The sequence below is a fragment of the Ornithodoros turicata genome, chromosome 7, assembly GCF_037126465.1.
Source record: "Ornithodoros turicata isolate Travis chromosome 7, ASM3712646v1, whole genome shotgun sequence".
NCBI lineage: Eukaryota > Metazoa > Arthropoda > Arachnida > Ixodida > Argasidae > Ornithodoros > Ornithodoros turicata.
In genome coordinates this window covers 21,283,655-21,304,647 of record NC_088207.1, presented here as the reverse complement: position 1 = coordinate 21,304,647, position 20,993 = coordinate 21,283,655, and the positions used below count along the sequence as shown (strand labels likewise).

At 46.7% G+C, this 20,993-nt stretch overlaps 2 protein-coding genes across 2 annotated transcripts in view; one reads left to right on the top strand and one right to left on the bottom strand.

Moving 5' to 3' along the window:
• LOC135400326 (uncharacterized) overlaps nt 1–19,648 on the bottom strand; it is a 30,801-nt gene extending 11,153 nt beyond the window's left edge. The window contains exons 1-2 of the mRNA XM_064632159.1: nt 19,386–19,648; nt 5,604–5,800 (exon numbers count right to left, since the gene is read on the bottom strand). Coding sequence (XP_064488229.1) covers nt 5,604–5,786 — 183 coding nt within the window. The 5' untranslated portion in view covers nt 5,787–5,800; nt 19,386–19,648. The remainder of the gene's footprint in view (nt 1–5,603; nt 5,801–19,385) is intronic.
• On the top strand, nt 8,683–13,217 carry LOC135399667 (THAP domain-containing protein 3-like). Its single transcript, XM_064631400.1, has 9 exons — nt 8,683–8,953; nt 9,018–9,216; nt 9,558–9,608; nt 9,766–9,870; nt 10,614–10,652; nt 11,182–11,250; nt 11,333–11,395; nt 12,509–12,571; nt 12,669–13,217. The coding sequence occupies exons 1-9, from the start codon at nt 8,877–8,879 to the stop codon at nt 12,798–12,800; spliced, it is 798 nt and encodes a 265-aa protein (XP_064487470.1). The 5' UTR covers nt 8,683–8,876; the 3' UTR covers nt 12,801–13,217.
• Nucleotides 19,649–20,993: the final 1,345 nt, after the last annotated feature.

The following is a 20,993-nucleotide window of genomic DNA, read 5'->3' as shown; positions in this document are numbered from 1 at the left end:
TCCGGAAAGGGGCAAAGGGAGCTACTCTTTTTGTGTCTAATTCTATGGATGGATGTCTAATACACGAGTCCGTGCCTGCTCTTTGTATATTATACGACTCGATTATCTCTCTTGCCAGCTGGCGCCTAGAAGATGCCAGGATTTCCATATGTTCGAATCTTCCTCGGTATACGCAGTCTCGTGAGTGAATGGCCAGATGACCCGAAGGTCTCGATTTTAGCGCAGCGGCATGTTCACACAACCTCGGGTTGACACAACGGCCTGTTTGGCCAATGTACGGCAGCACGAGAGCAGAATACAGTGCGTAACGTGCACGCATCGTATGCTTAGTGGTACACTTTGTAGCAACGGTACGGGGTCCGCGATATCAGGTGACTTATCTCCCCACCTATACCTTTTCTACCTACCGGCTACCTTTGCAAGGTTAAGTGACAATGCATGTACATAGGGCAGAGCCATTGGTCTTCCCTCTGGTGTCCGCTTCTTCGTTGCTCGCCCTATTACTTGTGCAACCAGGGTCTCACTAATCGTTGTCGTGGTGCTAATGGGGTAAGCAGCACCACGTAGTCTGTCTCTCTGTCTGGACAACACCAAATCCATGCGGTGTATTCATGATTTGCTGAGTGCCGGTGCAAGACAGGCCTTGGCGATACCACGTTTACTACTTTTGAGTGCAGGAAAGGAAGCCCTTTTCAATTGCCCCCTCCCCCCCCCCCCCCCCAGTGGAAAAGGGCTTCACCTCGCGAGGTGAATAGTCCCAGCAAACGCGCTCCACAAAGGTCCAGCCCCTTCTTGGTCAAGAATTCGCAAGATGCTGTTGGCCAGCAGGGAGCCACCACACTGCGACTCCGCATCCATAAGGCCCGAGCTGAACACTATCACAAAATCGTCCACATATCTGAGCACCTTATGTACACCGAGGTCCTGAAGCACCTTGCTCATACCAGCGTCAACACTAGACAGGTAAATGTCACAATACTGGGCAACAGACGATCCAATACATACACTATTCTTCTGGCCGAAGGCATACTGTCCGTCACTGATAATGGTTGACGCCAGGTAACGGTCCAAAATACCCAGAAGTCCCTAAACGGTAGTCGTACAGAGGCGTTCTGGAAAGGGATCACACCATTTGCCTCGATGCATCTTACTGCGTGAAATAGTGGGTATATGGGATGGCATAGAAGAGGTCATCAATGTCAGCCGACATCTGGTGACTTCCTGAACATCGCTGTTGCTCCGATAACCTCCTCGGAATCACGTATGAGGAACCGGTCATTGAGCCTCAACATTGAAAGTTGTTTCTGCAGGTAGCGCGGTACCACCCTCTGCCATGTCATCTTCTCAGTCACTATGGTTCTCAACAGTTGGTCCGGCTTGTGGGTCTCCAACTCATCCTTCGGACTTACTGGCCTATAACTTTTTTTTGTGCGCAGCTGGGACCGGAACCGAATATATATATATATATATGTACAATTTTGTAGTGCACTCCCAGACGAGGACAGCTGTCAGACATAATGTGCGTTGTGTGAGATCGAACTACGATGTACACAGCGGATTGAGCCGCGTTGCCAAACAAATTCAAAACCGAAACTGAACAAAACAAAACTGCAACTCAAGTACGCGAGGAATTTCGTATTTCCTCCTCGCAGCTATTGCGTTCATTCAGTTGTGTTAGTTTTCCCGTCGTCCTTTTTGGCAGTTGTGGGCTTTCTCGTCCAGCTTCATTTTTGGCTGTGAAAATACCGGCCAGTCCCTGAGCAGGATGTAACAGGGTGTATACGATGAGTGAACATATGCCGGTTCGAACCGATATTTTGCGCTGCTGTGGAGCTAAACGCGAACCGAACCAATATGCCTTATCCTGAACCCAAAAAGAACCAAAGAAATAACGGCTCCGATTCGTGGCGCGAAGTCCGAGGAGCAGGAACATCGACACTCTTGAAATTCTTGTACATAACGTATGATCTCTTGGTGTTGAAGGAGCCGCTTGTGAGGTCCTCACTTTTTTGTCCGAATTTAGTAGCCTGAGAGGTCTTCCCCTTCCAAGAAGTCGCATACACGCTTCAGGTTCGGCCTTCTTACTTATGTACGACCTTGTACGACCTAAAGCAACGTCTCCATTCCTTCAGAAATACAATTTTGAACGTCATTAGCCTCAGTGTGTCTCGCTATGGGACGTACAGCTGTAACCACATCGGGCCCAGTCATTCTTGGGGGAACACAATATTTTGGCCCCAGTTCTAACACATCCTTGACCTCTTGGGGCTCCACCACTTCGTCGAGGACGACTAGCGCCACTGTCTTTATATTTGGTGTTGTCGTCTTGTAATCTCTTACAGTAGCACCGGAAAGGTAGTACTACACATTGTTTCCGCAACACATCGGGCCCTCCTTAGGTTCATCGTATGGCGTTTGTGTGCTGTCGTTAGCTTCCCCGACTGGGCATACACAGCGAGCAGGCATCTGTTGTAGAACATCGCCTGTTGCTATAACTTCTGACCTAAGAATCTGCAGAATCCGCGTTGTCCGAAGGGGTAAAACCATCAAACATTAGTGAAGCTCCCGTAGAGAGTAGACCAAACTTCGAGTGCAAATGTGGTTGCCTGCCCTGCGCTCTGCATGACGTGTAGGCACAAAGGAACATGTAAGACTGAATTGCCAACGGTTAAAAGGTCTGGGGACACAGTAGAATACGCTGTGAAAGTGCGTCTCTGCGCATGAGAGGAGGCAGTGAGAGGGAAGAGAAAGGGCGCCGCCGTAGCCAATGGGGCTTCCAGAGTGGAGTAACCGGGAGATGAGATATGCGCAGAACGCTCGGTTACTTGCAGAGCGTATTGCCCGGTGTGCTAGAAATAGCACGCATACCCGCAGTACGCAGCACCCATCCAAATCTGATATGTGTTCTCCAGACCTTTTAACGGTTGGCATTCATTATTACGTGTTGCTCTATATGCCTACACTACACGTCATGCAGGGCGTGACCACGTTTGCACTCATGTTTGGTCTACTGTTTGGTCTAGTTTTACCCTTTCGGACAACCACAGGAAGGGGATTCGGAAGATTCTCAGGTCAGAACTTTGGCAACAGGCGACGTTCTACAACAGATGCCTGATGACTGTATGCGCCCAGTCGGGGTAGCTGACAATAGCACATCAACGACATAAGATGTACCTAAGACAGGCCCGTGGTCTTGCGGAAGCAATGTGGAGTGCAACCTTACACCTTACCGCTGCAACTGGGGGAGAAGAGAGCAAGACGGCAAGCTACCGAGGCGGGCGGATTACCCCAGATACACCCCACATACGGCGTCAACGCCGATGCGGTTGCAGCTGTACCTTCCAGTGAGACACACTGAGGCTAATGACGTTGAAAATTCGTAATTGAAAAACGTAGTTAGGTCGTACAACACACAAGTAAGAAGGCCGAACCTGAAGCGTGTATGCGACTTCTTGGAAGGTGAAGACCCCAGGCTACTCAAACCGAACAAAAGGGCCTTTGTGGTCCTCACAAGTGGCTCCTTAAACACCAAGAGGTCATACGTGATGTCCAAGAATTCCAAGAGCGTAGTCGTTTCTGCTCCCCGGCCCTCGCGCCAAAATCCCAGAAGTAGTGGACTTCTGCAATGCGATCCTGAAATGCACGAAGGATGCGTCACAGGTCTTCTTCGCGGTAAAGACCCACAAGCCGGAACAACCGTTCAGAGCCATAGTGCCTGAGAAGATGACATGGCAAAAGGTGGTGTTGCGCTACCTGCAGAAGCGTCTTTTAACGCGTTGAGGCTCAGTGACCCGTTCCCCATACGCAATTCCGAGGATGTTATGCGATTTCTAGAGCAACACCAATGTTCAGGAAGTTACCTCATGTCGGTCGACGTTGTCTTCTATTCCATATTCCATATGGTCCACTATTTAAAGCAGTAAAGATCGAGGCAAAATGGCGCATCGAGGCAAATCGTGAGATCCCTTTCAAGAGCCCCGGTGGGGCTACCGCTGAGGAATTCCCGGCTAGTTCGGTACGTTACCTGACGTCAACCATAATCAGTGACGGACAGTGTGCCTTCGTCCAGAATAACGGTGTATGTATTGGATCATCTGTTGCCCCAATATTGTGTGATATTTGCCTGTTTAGCTGCTCTGAGCAAGGTGCTTCCGGACCTCGGTGCACAGAAAGTGTTCCGAAATGTCGACGATTTTCTTTATAGTGCTCAGCTCGAGCCTTCTGGATGCGGTGTCGCAGTGTGGCGACTCATTGTTGGCCAAGAAGATCCTGCAGGGTTTCCACCAAGAAGGGGCTGGGCTTGCGTTCATACGCGAACTTCCAGTTGGCAGTGTACTGGAGTCCCTGGGTTTGAGACCGGTGGAAAATGATGACCATGTTTGCTGGGGTATTCGCCTCGATCCAGAAAGGGCTTCTTCCCTTCCTCCGCTCAAAATTAATGAAACGTGGTATCGCTAACGCCTGTCTTGGATCGGCACTCAGAAAATCACGCATACACTGCATGCATTTGGCGTTCTCCAGACAGCCAGACTACATGGTGCTGGTTACCCCATTCGCATCACGACAGCCGTTAGACCCTGGTGGCACAAATAACAGGGCGCAAGAGCGGACACCAGAGGGAAGCCCAGTGGATCTCCCTGATGTGCATGCATTGTCCCATAAAGGTGGAAACAAAGTACGGTGTACCAGCAGCTTTTTTTCTGCTCCTGGAGGGGGCCCCACCTGTGTGCTAGTTACGGGGGGATCCCGTGCCATCGCTAGAAAGTGTACCATTAAGCATACGAAGCGGTACATGGTATCATAGCCTGTTCAGAAAATGTTATATGCTGTATTCTGCTATCGTGCGGCCGTCAGGACATTGGCTAAGCAGGGCCTTGTGTTAACGCGGGGCTGCGTGAACGTGCCGCTGTACTAAAATCGACACCCTCGGGGCGTCCCGCCATTCACAAGCAAGACTGAATGTCAAGTAAGATTCGCACACATGGAAATCCTTACTTCTTCGAGGCACCAGGCATAGCATACAAAGAACAGGACTGGACATGTGTATTAGCCAACCATCCATGGCATTACGCACAAAAGAGACTGAATTCCTTGATAAAGTGGGAACAACGCGGGCGATAAACTCAAACTGTTCCAATGATCACGGATGTGTTGTGGTTGACGTACTTTTGTGTGGTCCCATGTAAATCTGGATCAGGTGTTGTCCGTTTCCCAATAAAACATCAGTTGTGAGTGGCGCATTGTCCTCACCTTCCTCACCTTGCTCTGTCTTCGTCTAGGTCTGTTTGGCGCTCTACCTTCATTATGAACCGATACAAACTAGCTCTGTTTCTTGTTCTGATGCCCAAGCTCTGGAAATTACGCGCTCTTTGCGCGCCAGATCCTCTGCATATCAGATTATTCGATTGTCCTTATTCTACTGCCTAATGTACATTGGTTGCACACTGCCTTCCCTTGGAAGCTCTTTGCTCTCCCCTGGAAAAAAATCCTGGGAACGCCCATGAGTGAAACCACATTCTACAGTGCACCATTCTACGGAGCGCCACTGTTACACTTACGTTTGCTCGTATACCTATCTATTTTCATTAGTTGTATGCTCTCACCTCTAAACGATTACACAGCTTGAGGACCCTGAGAACGTTGAGATAGACTTTGGGCAACTCCACGTTGCCTGAAACACATGTGATGGCAACAACGCTGCAGCGAGAAGGATTTGAAAGCGCCAGCATGAGCGCTTGGGCGTCGTCAATACCCGCGTCAGTATCTATTATCATCATCTCGGCCATATTTCTTGTCCTTCCTGTAAAAGCAAAGGTTGGAAGTACGTAAGACTCTATGACAGGAAACTAATTTAGCTGTAGTGCTGAAGTGCCCCATATGTTGAATGATTCCTAACTACATTGCGGTTGAAGACATACGCGTCCTTTTTTTGAACCTAAGTTTGCTTCACGCGGTAATCGCAAGACGACTAGCTGAGTAGCTAGATACCACATTCGGTCCTCGGTGTTAAAGTCTGGTAAGATAAAGTCCTACCGCCGGCTGTGTTGCCTAAGGTCTTCCCTAGGGTTACTGGCTGACTTTCCAGACGAATGTCCGTAGAATACCCCTTGAGGCCCAGCCGCGGCTGACACTAACCACCTGTCTTTGCATTGTTTCAAGATTTTCGTGCACGCGACAACTACAAGGCAAATTGAAGAGTCATGTCACTTGTGATCCCACGCTGTAACCAGCTCTGTCAAAACATGTAACTGTCACCACGCCCCGAGTGCGAAATATTCTCTGAAACACAAAAAATGCTCGAGATATTTAAGTTCGCACATTCTCGCGTGTGGTCTGCAACTGGTTACTCTCCCCCTCTAGTGTAGGACAGGACACTCGACCAGTTGATGCGTGCGCGCGTTCTACATAGCTTACATCTTTCGTCGCATGGTCTCGTACAGCTGCCATCATGCTTAAACGGAACGCCACAGACGCACCACGAAGCTTGGCCGTTGGGTTAGTGGCTAGGACTCTGAGAGCGTGCCCCCCTCACGACAGCAGTTCGACAAGCTCGCTTGGGCGGTTATATATATTGACCTGTAGGCAGTCACTGTAGTCACATATGGCCAATGCAGACAGTCACCTCCAGGGTGTCGGAGCGAACCGAAAACCGGAACCGAAAACCGAAAAAAAAAACGCTATTTTGGTGTGAACCGGAACGGAATCGAAACCGTATACGTTTCTTTTTTTTTCGCTCAGGAGGGAAACCGAAAAATATATTTAACGGTTTTCGGTCCAAGAAAAAACTTCGCCGGTTTGGACTACGGAAAGGCGAATGAAACAGACGTCGTGTGCTCTGAAGTCATGTCATGGGTACTATACGAGGGTTACGGTTACGGTGGAATGTATGTTGGTATTCTATGACTCTTTGGCTCCCTTTGTAATGGTTTATCGTTGGCGCACGCACACAGACTTAGAGGTACATGTGACTCTCTAGCAATGTGCCGTAGTGTTCGCTTTAATTTGATCCCCCCAAACTCTCCTCAACTAAACAGCGACCCAACGGGGCTGCATAACGGCTTCTTTATCGGTAATGTCGCGCAACGCGTCCCTTGTTTGAGAGCAGCTAAGTTGAATACATTTACGTATACGCGAGGGCAAGCCCGTGCGATGTGGCAACTCTTTTGTGGACAGGACACGAAGCAAATATAACGGAGCCGTCGAGCGCGTTTGTGAGTGAAGGTGTTCCTCGATTTGCGTCGTACTCGTGCGGTGGTGCTTGCTGGCTAGACAGTAGCAACAGACATTCGGATGGGACGCGATCGCTCCAACCCAGCAAGAAAGTACTTTACGTATGACATCTCGACAAACAAGTCAGTTTGTAGCATGCGCTTCAAGAAAGGAGAAAGCTCATTCAGACAGTAACCTACAGGAACCAGGAGCTACCAATTTCACAGCTGTCTATTAATATTAAATACCATGTATGCGGAATAAACGGGTTTACATTTTGTAACTTTTTTTTGTGTGTGGGGATGAATATTCCCAGCAGAAGCGAAACCGGTTAAAAACCGGTATGAACAGTTATTTTTTTGCTCCGGAGCAGAACCGGTACCGGATCGTTTATGATGTAACCGGAACGAAAACCGGAACGAAAAACGTTTCGGTTCGACACCCTGGTTACCTCACCCGATACCGCTCTCTGAAGGCGGCGGTACATTGGACATTGAGCAAGACTTTTTCGGGATATCCACAGATGCCTTCAACAAGTTGCGGATGCGCTGTGTGCCTTCAGCTAGGCTCTACCTTCAAGGTAGAGGAGCAAGGGCATACCTTGAACTGAAGTATGATTGCTCTGCGCCACAGCCCTCACGGCCTTTCCCTAATGCGGGCGCTACCACGGGAGGCCTCGAAGGGACATTGTGTCATATATTCTCAGAAATATTCGCCGTTTACTACGGAAGAAAACAATTATCAATACCCGGCCCTCTGTTTGCATTCGCAGTTCGTTCTATGGTTCTGCAACGTTGCCTCACTGAAGTTGGCCTTTCGACTGGCTACCGGAAGCAGTTTGTGGCTCAGCCATTAATGACAAAACAAAATGATTTCGGAACGTTGTTTTCCGTTTCCTGTCGCTAGCAAATGGCGCGTTAGGCAGGGTCCCGGGCGCCATATCCCGGGTTCTTAGGGGAACGTACCCTTTGTGTCTCCACTGAATGGTGTTTGTCAGGCTATTCGGAAGCCGAGCGCCAGAGCCGCTGAGCGCGCGCCACCTATCGAGCTTCCTTCTGTCGTCTGCTTTAAGTATAACATAGCAGTAAACCATAGCAGTCCTCTAAAATCGTATCACTATTTACCGCCGACATCCGATGATTCCGGAAACACAAAAAGCATGGGCGGTTGCAACGTGTTGCAACGGTTGTGCCATTTCGAAAGGCAGTACACCGGAACATGCGTCACGCTCCGGAACTGGCCTCCCTCTCCCCCAGCATTCTCCGGCTCCGAAGAAGGGGTGCACAGGGTGCACCAGGGAACGTGTACCGGAAGTCACTTTGGAGGTGTTAAGTGATCCCCTGAAAGAGGGAACGTTCCCGGAGCACGAACCTAACGAACGCGCCCAAAGGCGTGGGTACATTGACATCACAGGGGTGCCAGAAGTCCCAGACCTTGTAACCACCCCCAAGCGGTCGCTCCTTGCAAAACCGCCATCTTGTCCAGGCCTGACGTCACTAGCAGACGATACGGCGCGCACGGAAGGCGACGAAAACAAATTGGCGTGGTTTCTATGCTGTGTGGCAATCGGTGGCAACTTGCCAAACGCAACTATGTGGTGTTAGTCTGGTGTCGTTGTGCGGCTTTTAGGTATTTAAAGTTGTGAATAACACTTTACAATAATAAATATGGGACGTTGTTGCTACATGGGCTGTCAGCACCGGTCCGGCGAGGCAACAAAAGCCTCGGGCGTAACATTTCACTGGTAAGTATATGCGTTTGTCGCACATCGTACGACAGTTGACTTTACTTCTATTTATTGATTACAGTTTCCCACGAGATCCTACGCTTCGAGAAGCTTGGGTTGAGGCCATTGGGAGAACTGGATGGACACCCAGCAAACACAGTGTAGTGTGCTCCAAGCACTTTCAGAACCGTGACATGGACAGGACATCGTTAGCACGGATTCGATTAAGACCTGGTGCGGTGCCCATCGCTCATCCTTCTGTGTCTGCTCCTGAGCTGCAGGTGCGTTTGAGTGCTCTCGTTCCCGTACTCCAAAGTGCGTATAATATTGTTTGAACGGTACAAGAAATTGTGACAACCTGTTATGAATCAGTGAGCGTTAATGTCGACAAAAATAAAAGAAAGGAAAGAAAAAACTTGAATAGCAAATTCTGTAAGTAATGCTATCAGAGAACATACTTTTTGTTTTGGTCATGCGCAGTAACCTTATTGAAATTTTGAATTAAGTAACATGACGAGAAAGTGCAGCACATGAGATATGGACTTGTAATCTACATTTTTCTGCCAATCCCTAGCAATATTTCATTACCTATGGCACACATATAATGTCGGTTATGTTCCAGGTAGCACAGCTTTCAACAGCACCTGAGGCAGCACATGAAGCAGAGCATGAAGTGAGTGTCACTTTCGTGTTCACACTCTCAGGGCATGATACGCAGTGTTCACAGCATTTCCTTGCACAGTGTTTGTGCTTCATACGTTTAGGTTTATATTCTGTATTTTTCTGCTATGTCGTGGCAATTGCTGTATGGCATACTGGTTGTTTCCTAGATGGAACTAGTCACAGCTCCTGGTGGAGCACAGGAGCAACTCCCAGCTCCAGCCAGAACACAGGAGGAACTCGCTCTAGAGGAAACCTGTGAGGGAGAACATGAAGTGAGTGGCCCTTTCGTGTACACACTCAGGGTGCTGTGAGCTACAGGACTTGAAGTCCTCAAACATGTATATGATTTTTTATTTGGACAATTATTGCTACATCATGCAACATTTCCCCTGTGAATTCGACACAGGATGCAGAGCCTTTCTACCACTCCCTTGTGCTGTTCTCTTTCGCTCCATCTATCCATCTCAGTACACCACACATAGCCACAGTTGCTTTGCAGTACTAACACAAAGTCTAAAAAACTTATCCACCATTGCTATCCATTGTCTACTATTGCTACAATCAGTATGCATAATGTATCTTACTGTGTGAAGGAGCGTAGTCTCTACACATCAACTTGTATGCCATTGTATGCTATGCAAGCATGTGAGCTATCTGCGCAGCCCCTTAGGTTGCCCCTTTCTCCTCGTGCCGGTGGAGCCATCCTAATTTCCCCACCCTTTTCGAAAATAAGAGGGCCATCAATTACACTGTGCACCATGTGGCTTCGTCTTTCACCATATAGTGTCATAATTTTACTACATGTCCACATGTGGTCCTCTATTGTTGCCTTCGGAGAGGATACTCACTTTGTCATGTCGTCTTCCAAACATTTCCCCTCTCGTGCGCAGAGACCTACTTGCATAGCGTATTGCTAATTTATTTGTGCATCTTATTACCTCAGAGTTTAGACAGTTTAGTTTACTCTGCTGTGAGTTCCACAAGTCAGCTCACATTGAAATTTCTATCCTGACAGCAAGACTTATTGTCCAGCTCCTGTGCAGAGATGAGTGATGTAAGTATAGTACATTTTGCTTTATGATGCTAAATCATGCTGCACTAAAATGTGTGGTTCCTGTTAAACAACTGATATCAAGATTGACTCAACATGTCAACCAGCAAACACAAAGTGAGACGACTCGATGTTGTTTCTTATATTGTGCTGAAACAAAGCACGTCACTGTGCACGTTCTGCTTGGTTATCAGTACTTTTCATCTGACGGGGTCACAACAGGGCACAGATAAAGTATGAAAAAATGGCTAGGAAGCACGTGAGCTGGTGAAGATGATGCATAATGTAAAAAACCCGAGACTAGGGAACACGAAGGGTGTTGTGTCTGTCCCTTCGTGTTCCTTAGTCTCGGGGTTTTTACATAGATAAATTGCTGCCTTTTCAGCTATGCAAAATATTAGTCATATGCACAGAGCACCATAATTTCTAACATCGGCATCTAACGGCATCTAATTGGTCTGAACAATCGTTTTCTTTTATGCTTTCTTAAAACCATCAAACCTGTATTATATGTGATTTACTTTGGCTGCAGGAAAGCACGGGCTTTGACTGTGACTCGTTGCACAACCCATTTACAGAGCTCGAAGATGAGGACGTATTAGTAAGTACTTGCTTTCTCTGGTTCTCCATATGCTTGCACAGAGTTAACTGTGCTACAGTACTGCATTCATCAAATTTTGCAGGGATATGTCCGAGCTGGACATGCATCACCTCAAGCTTCTTGTTCAAGCTTAAATACCTCACTGGTGAGAATGTCAACTGTCAGAATTCCTGCTCAATGCAATCCTGTTTTGAATGTTTTGGACCGGCCTGTTGATTTGTGCTTGGAAATTTACATATTGGTACACATGACCCAAGGTTATTTTTGTACCTGGGTCAAATCAGTAAGCTCGGCCGAAACATAATTATGTCCATAAGGCTATCAAGTGTCCGAGACATGTTAATGTGAAAGAGAAATGAAGAAGGGGTATAAATAGGGAGTGACTTTTTCGGGTTAAAACCGATTCTGCCCGGTTCTTGCCCCCGAACTGATGCTCGACCAATTCGGGTTAAACCCGATTTCTTTCTGATCTCCAGTCACTATGGAATCCTCAAGTGACGTTTCCACTGAAGACAAACAAAGGTCGCCACGTGTAACACATTTAAGAATGGGTCACTTACGCTCCCAGCAATACACCCATGTGTGTCAACACTGTCTATGCCTTCGAGGATTACCACTGGAAGGTCACGATCCCGCAAAAAAACACAAAAGGAGAGATTAGGAAAGGACTCAATAGACAAGAGGAGAAACAAAAACACCCGATAACACCCGGCACAATTATATATATTTATACATATAATTATATGTATGTATAACAAAGGCACAATTATCGCCTGATTTTTACCCCCCGAATCTGAGAAAGGCACTGAACCCGAAAAAGTCACTCCCTAGGTATAAACTGGCACAAAAAACAGCGCAGAGACAGGACGTGAGTAGACAAATGAAGCTCTGACTAACAACTGTGGTTTATTGGGAAGGAATGAAAACAATTTTGTGGTTGACATACTGGGTCTCGTGGGAAAGGAGGGTAATGGAAGGCACACTGTTACCACCTCTGTTGTGAATTTGAATCATCCGTCTCATTTGACTAGTCATGTCCGGTCTCTGCAGTGTATTTTGTGTCCAGTATGTACCAACTCGCCCACACTGTTGCTATGAAGGGGTTATAAGTATGGAAACACAGTAGTGATGCTTTGTGAATGCTAACGTTTTTATGCTTTGCCTTCTTTATTGGTGTACACCTGCTTTTACAATTCTACAGTACATTTAGCTATAGCTGAGGGTGATCTCCATCTTTTCCTTTCCTTTGTGTATACAGGAAACCAGTGCCATCACCTATGCTCCCTATGCTGCTGCCACATCTAGCAGAAGGATTTCACTGGTGAGGACTACCAAAAGCAAAACAGTTGAAAGGATGCTATACATTTAAGTGCAGTCGAGGTATATACATGCATTTTATTTTTCTATCGGACACGTAGGATACTGCGAGCACCTCCACTCCTGTGACCCCTACCAGAGGGATTATATTGGTAAGAACTATCAGGAGGGCTACTGTTTCATCTCAGACCACAGAGGGAATGTGCGGCATGCTTACATCAACAGTAACATAGAATCTCTCTGTGCCACTACAGTTGGGGATACATTCAAACCATATAGTTCTTCTTGTCATTGGAGGATATACCAATCTGTCTTGAGACATGGCCACTACCTCGAAATTAATACCTAAGTGCAGTTAAATACAACATATTGCACACAATAAAAGAGAAAGGGAGAGCAAGATGTACCCTGAACACTAAAGGGTTTATTGTGCCCTTTACGTTTTAGAAGAAAAATCTTTCATCACAAGGGTATGATGGCGGCTGACATTTTGTACAGGCTGCATCTACGTAGCCTACTTGGAGCGTACTACGCGCTATAAACCAGCCTCTTTCTATTCCATCAAATGTGTTTGCATGTATCTTCTAATTGCTAACATGACATCTTGATGGCATGTATTGATTTAGATCTGTGATTTGACAGATTTTTACTAACAGCATGAGAAAAATGAATTGCATTTATGATGTACACTCAATGATGAAATAAAATACTTACATTGATTTATTCTTTGTTGATTTGCATGTCTGTGTCATTTATTCTAGGAAGTAGGATTGGGAGGCATAGAGGAAGAGCACTCCAGCTTGTCCATCTACGTAGCCCTCGCAAGCTGTTAGTGCATCTCGTTTGTTTCTAATCATGTGCATGGTACAAATCAATCATGAATCATGCCTGTTCCTATAAACTGAAAGTCAGGTGGAAACACTCGCAGCTGACCCTTCACACAAAGGCAGGGGGGATGTGAACTGCAACAACGTAGCGGTAAAGAAAGCTGAGACATTTCTCTGAAGGTCCTTTGATTAAACTTACAATGAGGTACCTAATATTGATTGGCATAATTATGTACCGTGCAACCTGCATTTTTGCACGATAATTTCACTGTAGAATATATAAAATCATAAGTTAAATGATGCATACTTATTTTTTATTGCGAGAAGCTGGTAAATTTCAATGTGTGTGTTATGAATTTACGTCTAACAAGACGACTGCATGCTCACTGTCCAGGACAGCCATGCTACTGAGGACACACCTGTTAAGGCGTTCTTGAAAAAGGAGGTGAAACGAGTGGCATCGCTGCACACTGCCAGCAAAAAGAGAATAAAGGCTCTCCAGCAGGCACAGCGACGCATAAAGCAAAAAGTGGCACACCTCGAAGATGTAATAAAAGACTTGAGGTCCAAGAACATACTACTGCAAGAAAATGCAGACTGCTTAGAAAACATAGCTGGAGCCCACAAAGACATCCTCAAACGACAAACAGCAAAACAGAAGGGAAAACCCGTGCCACGTCAGTACAGCCCAGAGTTACGTGCCTTTGCCTTGACACTCCACTTTTATTCCCCTCGTGCTTATAAATATGTGCGTAGCACTTTCGACACCTGCCTGCCACATCCACGGACAATAAAGAAGTGGTATCAATCAATCGACGGCGAACCAGGATTCTCAAAAGAAGCCCTCACAGCACTCCGAATGAAGACAGCTTATGAAAACAGCAAAGGCAGAGTTACAGTGTGCAGCCTCATGGTTGATGAAATGGCAATAAGGAAACATGTCGAGTGGGATGGAAGGAGGACATACGGCTATGTCAGCCTCGGGCCTGACTCCACCGATGATACAGCAATAGCCAAAGAAGCATTTGTTGTGATGATTGTTTCCATCACGGAAAAGTGGAAGCTGCCAATCGGCTATTTCTTAGTTGATGGCATATCTGGTGAGCAGAAGACACACCTTGTGCGCGAGGCATTATCACTTTTACATGAAGCAGGTGCAACCATCGTGTCAATCACTTGTGATGGGGCATCGTCAAACGTTGCCATGCTTCGCAACTTAGGTTGCTCCTTTGACTACGAAAAGGGCCTCAAGACAAGCTTTCCCCACCCTGAGACTGGTGAGCCAATAAGTGCATTTTTGGACGCATGTCATATGCTAAAACTAATCCGCAATGCCCTGTCCCACAAGGAAACCTTTGTAGATAATGAAGGAGACACTATCTCATGGGCATATATAGAGAAGCTGCATTTGCTGCAAGCGAGGGAAGGCCTGCATGCAGGAAATAGGCTGCGGGTGGCACACATCAACTGGCAGCGGCAGCCTATGAAGGTTAACCTGGCCGCCCAAGTAATGAGCACATCTGTAGCTGATGCACTAGCTGAATGCCGCAGTCTCCTCCTTCCAGAGTTCAGTGACTCGGAAGCCACTGAGAAGTTCCTTAGGATGGTAAACGACATTTTTGATGTGCTAAACTCCCGCAGCATGATACAGAAGAATTGGAAGAAGCCCCTATGTCCAGAAAACATAGAAAATGTTCGTGACCTCTTCAACTGCGCGGCAGCGTACATCACTTCACTTAGAACAAGCATATCCGGCCCTGCTCTCCTAAAATGCAACAGGAAAACTGGATTCTTGGGATTCCTTGTTTGTTGCCAGAGCTCCTTGGAAGTTTATGAGCACCTGATTTCTAAGGGTGCCATAACGTACCTACCCACACATAGGATCAGCCAAGATCACTTGGAACTCTTCTTTGGCACACTTCGAGCTCAGGGGGGATGGAATAACAACCCAACAGCACGACAATTGGCAGCTGGATTCAAGAAACTGCTCATCCAAAATGAAGTACAAGAAACAGGAATGGGAAATTGCCTTCCACTAGAAGACATTGCAATTCTTCATGCCAGCAGCTATACATCTCGATCAGAAGACATCATTAATGTAACATCGATTAGAAGAAACATGACAACAGAGGACCACGTCGTGCCGGCTGACCTGCGGGACCATGACTACTTCCCAGATTCACGTGAACCCTCAGTTTTTGGAGAGAGGGTGGTAGTGTACATCGCAGGGTATATTGCACGCTACCTACAAGGGTACCTGAAATGTGAGACATGTGTCCCAACGCTAACCATGTCAGATCCAAGGCCATATCACTCTTTGATACTACGAAGACTGCAAGGTGAAGCTGTCTTTCCGTCACAAGACGTTATTGCCGTTTGTCGAAAATCAGAAAGAGTTCTCCGTGGGGCGCTAAATGAGAAGGGACAGCCGTCGAGCATAGTGTTGCGTGAACTGCTTCCTCGTGTGCTTGAACCCCTTTTTGAAAGTCAAGTGTTTCAATCACTCCGGCAACAACATATGCTTGATCAGGGTCCACTGGAAAATCATTACTATCACATCGTGAAGAGTATAGCACAAAAATACCTCGAGGTACGATTACATCATGCAAGCAGGCAAGCCACTGCTGACTTGCATAGACAGCGCTGCAGGCAGCTTTTCACAAAGTTAACACAGTTTAAGGGGGAGTAATTGAAGTGTTTTGTTTGTTGCAAGAAGCATTGCATTGAGCAGGTACTCAGTATCACGGTTAAGACCAGAGTTCGAGGTAACTCGTTACAAGTAACTCGTTACCGTAACAAAGTTCCTTTTTTTTTGGTAACTTGTAACTTAACTCGGTACTTTTGTGCCGTGGTAACTTTCAGATGAACTCGTTTCTTTTTTAGGTAACTTTGCCAGAGTAACTTAAGTTAAGTACCAAGTTACTTTTAATTCACTTTTCACTCACGTCCACATATTTTCTTGCTTTCCCTCCGGTTCATTTATGCCATTTTTTACCATTTTGTGATGCTCAATCAATGACAGTATTCTATTCAGGGAGTAAGAACTGCTGCCATTGAAATGAAGCTGGCCCGTTGTGTGCCCACAGGGAGCAAGATGCAAAGCGTTCGAATGGACCCCTACCAGAGAAACGTCAGCATAATGTTGGTAGACAGAGACAAATCGGAAGGGGAGGGCTGGGTTCCACGAATGGGAACTTGTTTGCTGCCTCCTACTGGAAGAAAAATAGGACAGAAGGTCGCATCCCTTTCTGGGACCATCATAATATCATCAAGACGGAGGCTTTCGGGGTTGACCTTGTTCACCTCTAGCTTCGAGTGTAGTTCAACTTTACCAAATTTGTAGCGGTGTCGAACACTATGACGTCATTTGTTTACAAAAAGGGAGAGGTCTATTGTTGGACATAAATGAAAACGACCTAGTCGTATTGTACTTCTCCGCAGGTAACTCAAGGTCTAGCTCAACTGCTCACACGCGCTGCTAATTACCTAACACTATTACCAAATACTATTTACCTATTTTTTGTTCGAAGTAAGGTAAGTGTAAGTAACTCAGTAACTGCAAGTTACATTTCAGGCAGAAGAACATAATTATTAACTGTTATATTTTTCACGGGGTAACTGAATTTGTAACGAGTTATTTATGACGGGCACTTTCTCGATCTATGGTTAAGACCACTTCACAGGTTACTACTGTAACACACTCTGTTCTACTACAGTAATGTATATACTATATAGAGCATCCTTTCATTGTTTTATAGTTTGTAAATATTTCACCCACTTGCCCTTGGGTCATGTTGCCTTGTATATAGTGATACAATACAAACTTCACATAGTGTATGTCAAGAGCAAACGTTGGCTCATGTAAATAGTTTGTTGCTGCTTTTTGTTCTGGGTCTCCCCAGCATTGTTCCTTTAACCTGCGTCAGTAAACACTTCATTTAGTAACTACTGGACTACCAACTTCTCTCTCAAACTTCCTAACCAAGGTTTCAGGAACACCATGTCATGGTAAAACCCGGTAAAGCGATAAACTACTGCGGCTGCCCAACTGAGGTAGGGGACGTTTTTTTTTTTCTTTTTGTGGACACTTCACATTCAGTTTAGGTAAAACACAAAGATGACATACATTCACAACAAGGTTTATTTATCAACGGGCAGCCGGTACCGCGGAAATATTGCGAAGGAATTAGCCGCTGTACGCAACACTTCACCGTGTACTATGAGGCCACATCCATGAGGATCATGTTTAACTGTTGCTGCATTCGATCAAACTTGTCAGTACGATCAAAACATGCTTTTGAATCCAATCACAGAAGCAACAGTGACATTGTTTACAAACGTGTTCACCGGCGATCATGTGCGCCGCCATTTTACTGATCATGTGAGTGATGACGTTTCCGTAAACGTCAGGCCTGAACCGTCCCACAGTTCTTTGCGCAGGGTTGCACGCTCTTTTCAATGGGAAGGGATACGACAGGGCACCCCTGTGATTGACATAGGAAACGACGTCATTTTGACGTCAGCTGTCACGTGCATGTTGCAAGCACGAAAACATGAAAACGTGACTGAACACGCCAATTATCAGCGATATTATTTCACAATATATCCACAATTGTATGGCGCCTAAAGATCCATTTAAATTAAACTACAGAAGTACCATCTACCAGTTGCCATTTGGGATGCTGTTATTTCTATAATCTCGTTCTCCTTGTGTCCCATGTGCAGCTCAGATCACAAGACATTTGTATCAGCACATCACATATACAATTAAAATATACAAATATAAAGGTTCTGCAGGATTTTCAGTAAAAGATGCTAGTTTCCGAACGGGTGAAAATAGGGTGTTCTCGTGAGGCGGTAGCCCAGCTACAACAATGCAACAGCATGGTTTATTGCTTGAGCATTGGTTGCGCACGCATGACATTTCTTCGCGCCTTCTTCGCTTGGCGACCAATGATAGCTTGCAAACGAAGTAATGCACGGATTGCTTCATCGAAAATAGCTCCCCAGGAGCTCAAAGCCGGAAATTTGCCTGGGACAACTCTACACTCAGGAGACTCTTTACCGAATGAGGAGATCAGCATCGCCACTATGCGTAACATGTACGAAGGGAAGGTGTGCTCCACGTGATCATCCAATGCCCCGCCTTCAAACAGCACCGAGAAAGGCTGGAAGCTGTTCTAAGCAAGCTCGACTCGCGCCCCTCCAGTTTTTGTAAGCTGCAAGTGTTTGCCCTGCTCAAAATTGCCAAAAGAAAGCGGAGAAATCCCTCTTCGTTTTTCTTAAAGAAAGCGGCATCGCAGACCGCTTCTAGACCTAGTCTCAAAAACATGAGACCCAAAGCAAAAGTGTCACGTGGCATTCACTCAAGAGTGACACATGCTAAAGACTTTTCTGCGGATATCACCTATACCACCTACAAGAAATGGAGCTAGAGGCGACATATGAAGTCACCACATAGCTCCAGCAAACACCCAGTCAAAAGAAGAAGAAAGAAAAAGAATGATCAACGCAACATTACAGAATGATTCTGGAAGGAACCACTCATCGCACGCCGAGCAGCTTTTCGTCGGCCTGGGAATGTAAAATATCTTTGGCTTCATCGTCATCGTAATACACGACACCACTGACCATCGTCATCAATCTCACTCGTGATCATTCCTCGTACCGTAATGCGTTAAACGTATATTGCACTGCTACGGGACGTTCCTGTCCACATTTTTTTTTACGTACATCTACGTGAATGAAGCAAGCTGTGTAATTCACGGCTGAAGTATCGCGCGAGTCAGGGTACTTTTGTATTGTCAACTAATTTCGATTAATCATAGATTTTAAATACCAATCTTCGAGCACGATGAGCCAGCTACCCCATAAGCACATCAGTCCATGGCCATGCAGTGCGTAAGGCCCTCTCATGCTAGACAGCGCTCAACAATACTCAGATGCAACCATTCCCGCTGTGAATTTGTTCAATGGAGTAGAGAGACTTACCTAATGGTAAGGACACCGGGGCTTTCAGGTCTTCACAGCGATGTGTTTCACCTCAGAGTCGCTCTCAAATTTTCGAAAGTAATAGAGGCCGGTAAATACTTTCTACGCGCAATTTGAAGTACCCATTGGAGTGGGCAAATGCTGACTCTACCAGTGCCCACACAGTCGAACGAGTGCCACACCTCGCGCATGCAGGCACTGGTTATGCGCGAACGCAACATGCAGGCGTGGGCGCTGTGCTCCTGCTAATGTTCATGCGCTTTGCCGACGACAGCGACAACTGCCGGCAACGACGAGGCAAGAGCTTTTGTAGGAGCACGCGGCCTGTATTCAGCTTCGGACCGGTTGTACACAACAATGATTGTGCGAGGACACACCGTGTAAATCATATTCTAAGAACATAATGTCGTTGTGGTCACTACCGTAACATGGTGTCTTATGGATAGCAATCACAACGTGTAACTGAACCAATCTTCTGTGGCTCATCTCATAGAGTCAACAATACACATGAACCAATTTGGTGGTGTAGTGAAGGACATTGTGCGGGAGAAGTACGAGCACCCTGATTTGAGCTTCATCGAGACCGGCAATCGCCGTGTGGTGATGGAGATGAAGTCTCCGGTGCCCAACTTCCTGCGTCTTAGGGGTAGAAGAGATCGTCGTTCAGAGAGAGGCTCGGTCAGGGTGCGAGGGACGTTCAGGGGCTCAGTGGTTTCCTAGTGATTCGTCGCTGGAGAGCATGGAAAGCGCAGTTAGCGCGGACAACGTTGCGGTAGAGTCCAGCCACGGTGTTAAGAGGAGGGTGTCCGACTCTGTGGTTGCCCTCGGTTCTGATGCGACAAGTGCTGTAACGGGCTCAGAGGCTTTGCGCTCGCCCAGTGCCTTGCAACCAGGGGGTGTTGACAATGATGTTCGTGGCGTGAAAATGTGTCGCAGCGCAGTCAAGCGCAGGGCGTCTCTCCCTGTGGCATCTGGGGCAGTGTTGCCAGTTGCTTCTTTAATGCCACAATGAGTTCTTTCTTCTTTTGCTTTTGGGTTTTGATGGCCTGTCCTCTGGCAACGCTGAATTGCAGGGGCTTTCACAGTGGCCGAAAGCAGTTTTCCGTTATTCAGTGGGCACGTAGTTTAGGTGTTGATGTCCTCTTGCTTCAGGAGACTCGCGTGTTATCGCATGGACTATTAGGCACTTAGTGACAGACTATGGGGTGCACCCCTTCTTCAGCCACGGATCTCCGCATCAGTCTGGTGCTGCGATTTTATTATTTCCTTCATTTCGAGGCGACGTACACTGGTATGATCGTGATAATGATGGGCGTGTCATTTCTGTTGAATTACAAATAGGCGGGTCATCCCTTCGAGTTGTTAATTTGCATGCCCCAGCTCGGCGGGCTGAACGGGACGAGTTCTTTCGAAGTCTCGACTGCTTCTTTCTGGGCAATTCTAATCTAATTCTTGCTGGAGACTTCAACTGCTGCATTGATCGTCATGGTAGTGGTCGTCGCCCTATAAACGCGGAGTTGTCTCAGTTGGTCCGGGATTTAAATCTTGCGGACGCTTTCACGCACTTGCAGCCGGGGCAGTACCAGCTATACCTGGTCCAACTCTCGT

What these genes read in the sequence shown, in the direction of transcription:
- LOC135399667 (XM_064631400.1), top strand. Translation starts at nt 8,877, where the DNA reads ATGGGACGTTGTTGCTACATGGGCTGTCAGCACCGGTCCGGCGAGGCA. An exon ending in TCGAAGATGAGGACGTATTA is followed by an intron (nt 11,251 to 11,332) that starts GTAAGTACTTGC and finishes CAAATTTTGCAG; the next exon opens with GGATATGTCCGAGCTGGACA. An exon ending in CTAGCAGAAGGATTTCACTG is followed by an intron (nt 12,572 to 12,668) that starts GTGAGGACTACC and finishes TCGGACACGTAG; the next exon opens with GATACTGCGAGCACCTCCAC.